Source organism: Eurosta solidaginis, chromosome 1, assembly GCF_040869045.1.
Source record: "Eurosta solidaginis isolate ZX-2024a chromosome 1, ASM4086904v1, whole genome shotgun sequence".
NCBI lineage: Eukaryota > Metazoa > Arthropoda > Insecta > Diptera > Tephritidae > Eurosta > Eurosta solidaginis.
In genome coordinates this window covers 377,335,214-377,344,817 of record NC_090319.1, presented here as the reverse complement: position 1 = coordinate 377,344,817, position 9,604 = coordinate 377,335,214, and the positions used below count along the sequence as shown (strand labels likewise).

Below are 9,604 nucleotides of genomic sequence, written 5' to 3'. Positions count from 1 at the left end.
TTGGGTAATTTTATCAATGTGATGGTCCTTTGCCGGATACAGATCCGGTACGCTCCGGTAACACATCTCGGCAACATTTATATGGCCACATTAAACCTTCAGAATATCCCTCCCTCCCCACCCCCAAGTTACATGAGAAGCTTGGGTTCACCGGGCCTCGTCTGTTAGTGAAACAGGTTTCGTCACGGATAGGTGAGGTTGACAATTGGGTTTGGAGAAGCTATGCATTGCGCTGGCAACCTGAAAGGGTTGCGCTACACAGCCCCTTGAATCCGGTATTTTAGTCGCCTATTACGACAGGCATACTTACCGCGGGTATATTCTGACCCCCTAAACCGCTGGGTGACCCAGAGCCTCCTCATATGATGTTGTCAATGTAAATACTTTTACACCATATAACAGGACGGGTACGATAAGCGACTTGCAGAGGATGACCTTGGTTTGTCAAAAGAGGACTTACATGCAATCACCTACTCAGTGCAAAGTTGGAAAAGGTTATATCAAATCAACGTGGAATGGAATATCACCCTATATCGGTTGTCGTTTCGAAAATATCAGAAATTGAATTGAAATTTGAAATTGGGCGTTATACAACATTTCTGAGATAGGACGTTTTCGAAACAGCAGCCGGGCAAAGAGAATATATGTATCTATTCTCTTTAGATATGGTGATATTCCACTCAGCATTCAAAATGTGAATGATGCAATGCAGATGCTTTGGAATTATTCATTTGTTCGCCTGTAAATGTAGTATAAGCATGGCAGAACGATACAAGGTGGCGGCATTGTGACATACCTACAAACATAAATAAAAATCCCATGTACTTTGTTTTTTTAAATTCGAACACAAATGTCAAAATTGTACTGCGGCGGAAGTTGATGTATCAAATCAAATAAAAAAGTGTATAATCATCTGTTCCATGCTGCCACCTTTTGTCGTTCCGCCATGAGTATAAGCCATGGTTCAATTATGTACAGGTTGGCTCATCTCATCAGCTGATTTTATTTATGTCATTGCATGGTCGAAAGGATTGTCAAAAGGAGATGGCAAACTCAAAATGAAACCAACACATTGGCAACATTTTACTTACACATACAAAAACTGCTAAGTTTTATGTTTCCATTCCATACCATTCGCACCAACACCAATACACAGATTTTGACAATTTGAACAGACATATTTTGTTGCTTTACAGATGAGCCAACCTGTATATAGTTGAACCATGGTATAAGCAAAACAATAAAAATCAGATGAAAGTGGCAGCCATAGTGAACACAACAAAAAAAGTGACAATGAAGTCAGCTGTTTACGTAAATAAATTGGCTGTCATACACCAATATAATCCTTGAGGTTTTCTCACATAACACCCGCACAGGCCCAAAATCCAATAGAAAAATGGCGATAGGTGCTTTTCCAGCTGCAAAATTAGGCGTTTTGGCTATAAAACAAATCAGCAAACCCATAGCAAATGTAATCAAGAGCAATGCTAAACAGAGTCCAATATTTCGCAAATATGTTTGCATGCCACCGGCACAGCGTAAGTATATTCAATATATTAACACATAAATTAAGTGAACCTGGGCGCGAGGAGCAGATTTAGCGAATTGGAAATGACATCACTTTATAGTTATAAGAAAATTATGTATGAAATTACCATTTTCTTTCCCAGGCAAGATATTATTTAATACCCAGTACAGCTTGAGATTAGAATTAAATATATTCTTTAGTTGGAACTGCACTAACGATTTTTGATTTTACAGTTTACAATTGGGTTGAAGTGAAGACGAAAATGTGGGCGTTAAATTTAGGTAAACCAGTCACAGTTCCCCCACTAAATGAGGCAATGGCAATAGAGCTAGGAGCTAGTTTGCTGGGAGAGGCCATTATATTTGTGATAGGCGCTGTAGTGCTGATATTTGAATACAACCGGTAGGCTTCATTTCACGATAAACAAGTAAAATGATGAAAATTATATCGTTTTATTATTCCTCAGCCAATCCAATAATGAAGCTAAAAAGCAAGAACAAATCAGGCAGGAAAAAGCAGAGCTTGCATTAACACTGGCTGAAATGGGTTTCCGCTTAGAACGACAAGACGCACAAATAAGAGAGATGACTAGAGCGCTGGCCGATTTAGGTAAGTGTAAAAAAATAATCATTTTTCAATTGTAGTATTATGTGTTAATTTTGTTTTCATGTATAAAATAATGTCCATTAACTCGTGTTGTATAATTTTTAATTTAACTCATATCATTTTTGCTTAATTGGTACTGAACAGTTTATTTGTAGCGTTATATCTACCAAAGCATTCGACATTGTTAGGCATACGAGTTTACTTTACGTCTTCGAGAGCTCAAATGTTGAGCCTCAAAATGTCAGCTGCTTATTCAGAAGCACACCTCATTGTACTCTCAGCTCATTTATCTTATTTTCTCGTTGAGCATTTATATTTTCTGTTCAAAGAATTTCTCATTAAATCCCTCGACCTCCAACTTAAGTACATACAAACATATTTAACGAATTGCCTATTTCCTCTTCAGGAAAACCTATCCAAACACCAATGCTCAACGACAATAAATCATCTTCAGCGAATGAAAAGTCAATAATATCTTCTGCTCTTACTACTACGTCTCCTATGAGTATAGAAGAAGCGTCAAAAAAGCCAGCGCAAACTGTAATAAAACAAGCTTAGACCCATTACGATTTAACTTTTATTTAATTTTATTTTCTTTTTGTAGCTTATTTTTTTATAAATATTTATTTTAAAACCAACTTTCCAATTACTATCCCTTTCCTACATACCTTATAGAATCGCGTAATATATTTAAATGGACGCGTGACACAATTGCCGAGTACCAGCCTTTCAATCCCAACACGCCAGACCAATCTAATACAATTATAAAGAATTATGACGGCGACTATGATCCAAATTGTGGCGTTCTTTATAGAGCTTTGAACTTCCTTGAGACAAACGTTTTTGTTGATCGGCGTAGGAGCAACAAGAAGCTAGCAACAACTACAACTTTGGCACTCAATGAAAACAAGTTGGATATCAAACCTTATGTGTATGTCGAAGAGAAGGATGTCAGTCAATCTACAACAAAACCAGCTAAAGAATATACAAACGCATTGACCACAGAGTGAAACATGAAATAATCGCAGTTAAAAATGGAATAGCCGAATAGGAATAAGATATGAAAATGGCTAATTTAAGAGTATAGTCATCCTACTTTTGACAGCTTAACATTTATGTACTTTATTTTAAGTTACTTTAAGTGATTTTTTAATTTATATAACTTAAAAAGTGCTGTATAACAGCTGGCTTGTACATTAACAAATCTAGTGTTTCGAGATTGTAGGTCAGGTCAATGTAGGATTTCATTAGCATTTGTGTTAACAGTCTTATCATCTTGAGGTTCACAAGTTGGATTGTGCGTACCACACTAAACATTTACTAATAATTTTGTAAATAGAGTTTATTCAGTAGGATATACAAAGTGTTATACATACATACAAATTGCTTGAAACTTGGAATAAAAAGTGTTGAATGCGTAAACGACTCTTGTTTGAATATTTCTTATGCAGAAGGATAATGTTAATGAAGTGCTTATTTAGAGAGAAAGATAGCCAGATATCGATCCGTTCCGGTAACAAACATCACTATCACAGAGAGATTAGCTCTAACAAATTCTAAAATTGCCATCCCACCACAAGGTTTAACCGAAATTCATCGATGTGGTAATGAAATGCACCTTAGAAAAATATTTTTGTATAACTATCCAACTCTAGCTACTGTCAAAATCAATTAAAACAGTGAATAGCTGCAACAGTCAAAACTATATATTTATATCTCTTCACTCATTTGCTTGGAACGTTTTTTTTTTTAAATACAACCGAAATGCCTGCATTACCCGTATTCAAACTGGGCATGCTCGCTGTGCGACAGCTAAGTAAATATGTGGCTAATTTTATTAAAAAGAAAGCAAAGGATAATGCAACATTTCGTAACTATATTTGTATACCACCGGCACAAAGTAAGTGCAGCCATCATACGTAATACAAAGCAGTAATAACAAGAAAACAAATATTTTTAAAAGTTTACAACCGAGTTGAGATAAGAACAAAGATGTGGTCAATGAAATTGGGTAAACCGGCGTATATCAAACCACTTTCACAGGAGGCAGCAATAGATTTGGGCGCCAGCATACTGGGCGAACTTGTACTATTTATAATTTGTGGTGCCGCAGTGGTTATGGAAGTCTGGCGGTTGGTTGCAGTCAAACAATTTATAGCAGAACCTCGATATAACGAAATTGAAAAGCGTGTTTCATGATTAAGCTGATAAGGCTCGTTATATCAAGGTGTCGCTTTACTTAAGCGTTTAAATAGTAATGTAAATGTTATTAAAACCTTTTTCAATCTGCACGTTTGACAGACAAATGATTTCAGAAAGACATAAAAGGGAACAGAAAATACAAGCAGCAATAAAGTTAACAAACAATATATTAAATATGGAAGAAACTATTGAATATCAGGACGAGTATATTAAAGAAATAAAGAAAGCATTAAACCGTTTAGGTAAATTATTATATCAAAGATGTTTCAAATGCTGATGTTTATTCAAAAAGGTAAAAAGATCGAAGTGCCGCATGGCGAAAAATTCGAAAGCAAACTACTAAGACCAGTTATTGTTACAAAATCAAGAGAAACACAAATAACGATACCAACAGCGGATAAACAAATACAGGTGCTTCTTTAAAAATTTTATTACAAAATCCTTTTACTAATTCGTGCATTATGTTTAGGTTGATTTGAACTAATTTGAAGTAATAAATTATGGCTGACTAAGTCTGATATAATGAAACATACTATAATTATACAAAATATTTAGTTTTATAAAATGTGTGCAAAATTAAACATTAATTCACATACAACTTGTGTGGGATTAATTGAAAATTATGTATTAATTGTCTTACAAAAGGAAAAAAAAACTAAAATCAATAATTTTCCAAGTAGTATTTCTTCAATATAATTGTGCATTTTGTAGAGTTATCTACTTTATTTAAATATACTTTATTTTTGTATTTTATTTTTTGAATTACTTTATTTTTGAATATGATTTGTATCTTCATCGGGAAATTGAAAGATCGAGTATTGATCATTGGTTTCAACAAGTTCATCATCGTAGGTATCTTTTACGTCTTCAGGATAAAATGCAGAGCCAACATGTTTTAATTTTAAATATTGGACAGTAAGACAATCTATTGGTAAGAGTTTTATATCTCCATTTTGGTTATCATCATCATCATCATTGATGATCTTCAAAAATGTCTTAACATTTAGGGTGAGTTGAATATATAATTGGAATCGTCCAGATTCTTCCGGATCGCCATTATAGTTTAAATAAAGTAGATAACTCTACACATTTAAACCTCATTTACAGTTCATAGAAAAAAATTAAATTGTTATTCCTCATAATTAAATGTTTTATATTAAGTCTCCACATAATGCACATAGCACTGCAATTTTCTCAAATCCTCCGGACTATCCACTAATTCACGCAAATAATCACGAAATACTGTACAAATATTATACAAACTACGTTTGACACCATTTTTGAGCGTCACATAATTCCGATCTAGTTTTTTACCATTCAAATTAACATTATTCAATTTGTCCAATTCAGTTTTTAGTGTAATCAGGGATTTGATAACTTGTGGCAGTGTCACTTGTACCACTCCGTATTTGTCTTCAGTGAGGGAAGCAGCACAAATACCAGCTAATCCTTGCACTACCCACAGCAAAGTATCCGAGTTAGATAGTAAATATGCAGTCTTAGCCCCCTCCGGCTCTCCAAACATATAAAATAGTCCTGGTATTTTACGAAAAGTAGCACGTATTGTTTGTTCCATTTGCTTTTTCATTTTCTCCACTTGATCATGTATACGTTGGCAAGCTGGTGACATTTTCTTTTTAGCAGCATCCGTCGCAGTTAAGTCTTCTTGACATGGTTCTGCCATCATGCGTCTTATGCCGTACGTTTCGTTATATTGGCGCAAGAGTATTTTTTCAGCAGCCTCAGTTGCTGTTGTGGGTTTAGTAGAGGCAAAAAGTGGTGTAGTTTTAACGGCGGAAATTTTTTTAAGTGATGCCGCTAGCTCGTCGGTAAAAGCGTTGATTAAGCTCAAGCATTGTGCCGATAATTGATTCCAATTGTAGGGATGAGCGCCTAGAAATAAGGGGTGTTTTTATAAGTTTTAGTTATTTGGGTCTAAACTAGAGCAATGGCGGTTGTCGAAAATTTCATAAACGTACATAAACATGTTTATCTTATTACGATGTTGAAAATCTTCGACTACAGCTATAACTCGATTTGGCGTTCAGCAAACAAACCTGGTACAGAAAGTGCGTAGATTTCTTTACGTCTTTCATCTACTTTATTATTTGCAATATTATATAGATCTCGTGCGCCCAGCTTTTGCACTACAGGCACCAGGTTAGAGTTGAGGGCATCTACCAGTGTTATTTCCTCGGTGCCAATATTACATAAAACTGGTCTGCGTTCAATAGCAAAAGCCACCTCTTCTGAAAGTTGTATGGCGAAGAGATGTTGCATAATATGCATATTGCTAAGGATTTGTGCAGCCAAAATCCAGCCATAAGAAAGCAACCGCACATTTCCAGCTGTAGCAAAGAATGTATGCATAGTCTCATCAACGTCGACGCTGAAAACACCAGCCAGATAACGATTCATTACACCGCCCACTAACCAATAAATGTGCCCAAATATTATTGTAGGTGTAAAAGAACGTTGTAGGGAGTTATACAAAGTACCATAAACTAAGGATCTTACTCTAACCAACATTAGTTCATGTATAATGGGTAACTCTAAATCGGGATCAGTGCGACAATTTTCTGTCGTAAAATGTAGAGTAGCAGCAAATAAGCCCACATATACAAGGAACATATAGCGACTGTTGATGCACTTGGTGCCTAAGCAATCACAAAAGATAGAACTATAAAAACGAGAGATTACTAATTATATACTTATAATGGCTTGCAATAGAAATCCTTACCGGTAATCTAAATGCAAAAAGCTGGCATACAACCATGTAGTCAAATAGCCAACTAACAGATGTAATAACAGGAACAACGCCTTTCGTGGCGCAGTACAAATCAACCATTTAAAACGTGTTGAATAATAACGTTTGACTGCAAGAAATGATTTTCCCAACAAAATACTATACAGCACTACTACTACAATCAATGGCAGAATAGTGAACCATGTGTAGAAAGAAAAAAACAAGCTTATCGTACTACTTATCCATAGCAATGGATGCAGTACATGAAAGTTAACGAAGAATAGAAAGAAACCAAGCAGCAAATATTGCATTGCAATACTGTACGCGAGTGCAATTAAACAACGGCGTAAGCATAACTTTTTGCATTCTATGATGATAGACATTTTGTTGTCATATATCTCAAGTTTACTGCAGAGCTATCAGCATCCAAGCCGCAAGCCGGCAAATAGTTGAGGTTAGTTTTGATAAATATTACCCAAATTCGTTTACTTGTTGTGATTTCTTTTTGTAATACGACGCATATCACATTTGAAACGCTTAGCTCCGCACTAATATCACTAATTGTATATATTTTCCCATTAAAGCGAACCTAAATAAGCTTATTAGACGTTAAGCGCGAATTTACAAAAACTCAGCAGATGTTTTTGACAATTCGCGAATGCTGCCAAAATGATATTGTCAGATATATCAACTTTATATGGGGTTTACATTGAAAGATATTATCATGAATGCTTGTCACACAGCTTAATCACAATTCACACACATAAGATTGTGCATTCACGAGTTCAAAATTGCTTCGTTTTTGCGCATCTAGGTCACACTTGACTTCTTCAGCGAATGAAAAAAAGAGAGAAAAAAACAAGAGCTAAAGGAAAATGACGTAAAAATTGGCTTTAAAATAATGTTTACATGCGCAATGCGCCACCTTCTATAATTACATCATGGTCGTAATGACCATGAGCCAGATGAACAATTGGTAATTGTCTTGTCTTTAGTTTAGAAGCAACTCATGTGTACAAAAATTTCAGGAACTCTGCTTCTCAGGTCCGCTAATATTACCTATATAATACTTACTTTACTTATAAATAAAATAAAAAAATTTCATTTCTCAGAAAATATTCAAGGTTCGATTCAAGCTCAAGGCTAGAACAATAATTTTTTTCTAATGATAATTATTGTTATTTTTTAATTTTTCTAAATTCAGAAAAAATAAAGAAAAATCGGCCGAATGTCAAAGAAAACCTATTGACTGGCTCGTCTGTTTTTAACATATATATAGTACTTCTATATCAATACCTTCCTATCTTCCTAATGTGCAAATTTTCTGTCAATCATTATTTGCTGAAACTGTGCAAATGTATGTTCTGCGCATGCGCGGGCTTTGTTAGTGCTAGTGAATTTTAGTAGCGTGTGTAAAAAAAGTATTAAAGGGGTAGCAACGGGTCACTATCCCCTTTACTCAACTTCTGCATACTAATTGTTATAAAATCTCAGTTTAGTCGTTTAAACAATTAAAAGGCCAACAAATACAATACAAGGCTTGATGTATTTAATATTTAAACATGGGCTGCAGCCATACAAAGTACATTATTTACATAAATAGTAAAAAAAGGCGAATAATTCATATTTTTGAAATGAAAAAAATTCAAATATACATGTATAAAAATATACCTATACATACATCCTAAAAAGCATTTCTTTAAACATTTTTAAAAATAATTTAAAGTGAATTAGAAGATATATAAACGTTTTCAAAATTTTACTTATTTTGAGTTTTTTAATGAAGTAAACAAAATGTGAGTACTGGGCTGATGGTGCGACTAACGGACCTTTATTTTTGTGCGCTGAAATATTTAAGTCCCTTTTTTACAAAAGTTTAACGACAGCCTTGAGATTTTGTCTCTTTATCTCGTTGTATATTTTACTGTAATGTTTGACAGGCTGCGCAGTTCAGTAGTAGTGATATAGAAGTATTACATATATGGTTTTAATGAACTAGGCTGTATTTTTTTTGTATTTTGTTAGTTTTTTGAAATATAGTTTACACACTTATATCACTACTTAAACCGTATTAGGAGAGAGGGGACAAAAAATTTAGAAGAAGACAGGAGAAATACAGAGAAAATAAAGTAGTGTTGGAATCTGTTGTGTCATTTAGGTATAACTTAGCAGATTCAGAAATAAGTAGATCCCACATGCTTCCAGATCACTCAAACATCAATATCTGTATATCGCAACTTACATGTACAAAAATATCAGGAACTCTGCTTCTGAAAGCTCTCTATTATCCAGAGCGTTTCTGTGAAAATTAAGCGTAATAATAAGCTAGAAAATTTACCGGATGATGGCTACTATCATCATTTTCATTGATTCGCGCTTTATCACATAGACGATTTTGGTCGCTTTGCAACAGGTGACGAGCAATTGGGAGCACTCATGTATTGCAAGTCTTCATCCAACGGTCCCTCATTTGCGGAGCCGATAGTAATCATTTTTGAGCAGAAACGTCTTCTTCCAGTATC

General features: G+C 34.7%; 3 protein-coding genes across 3 annotated transcripts; 2 read left to right on the top strand and 1 right to left on the bottom strand.

Annotated features, from left to right (window-relative positions):
* The first annotated feature begins 1,335 nt into the window (after positions 1–1,335).
* Positions 1,336–3,556, top strand: LOC137238321 (putative OPA3-like protein CG13603). The gene is made up of 4 exons (XM_067763168.1): positions 1,336–1,538; positions 1,762–1,930; positions 1,995–2,137; positions 2,810–3,556. The coding sequence occupies exons 1-4, from the start codon at positions 1,397–1,399 to the stop codon at positions 3,142–3,144; spliced, it is 789 nt and encodes a 262-aa protein (XP_067619269.1). The 5' UTR covers positions 1,336–1,396; the 3' UTR covers positions 3,145–3,556.
* Positions 2,710–7,733, bottom strand: Ndc1 (Nuclear division cycle 1). Its single transcript, XM_067763166.1, has 3 exons — positions 7,077–7,733; positions 6,394–7,016; positions 2,710–6,229 (listed from the first exon to the last, which is right to left on the bottom strand). Exons 1-3 carry the CDS (start codon positions 7,463–7,465, stop codon positions 5,493–5,495), a joined length of 1,749 nt encoding a protein of 582 aa, XP_067619267.1. The 5' UTR covers positions 7,466–7,733; the 3' UTR covers positions 2,710–5,492.
* Positions 3,820–4,759, top strand: LOC137238322 (optic atrophy 3 protein homolog). The gene is made up of 4 exons (XM_067763169.1): positions 3,820–4,034; positions 4,098–4,266; positions 4,436–4,578; positions 4,629–4,759. The coding sequence occupies exons 1-4, from the start codon at positions 3,899–3,901 to the stop codon at positions 4,757–4,759; spliced, it is 579 nt and encodes a 192-aa protein (XP_067619270.1). The 5' UTR covers positions 3,820–3,898.
* Positions 7,734–9,604: the final 1,871 nt, after the last annotated feature.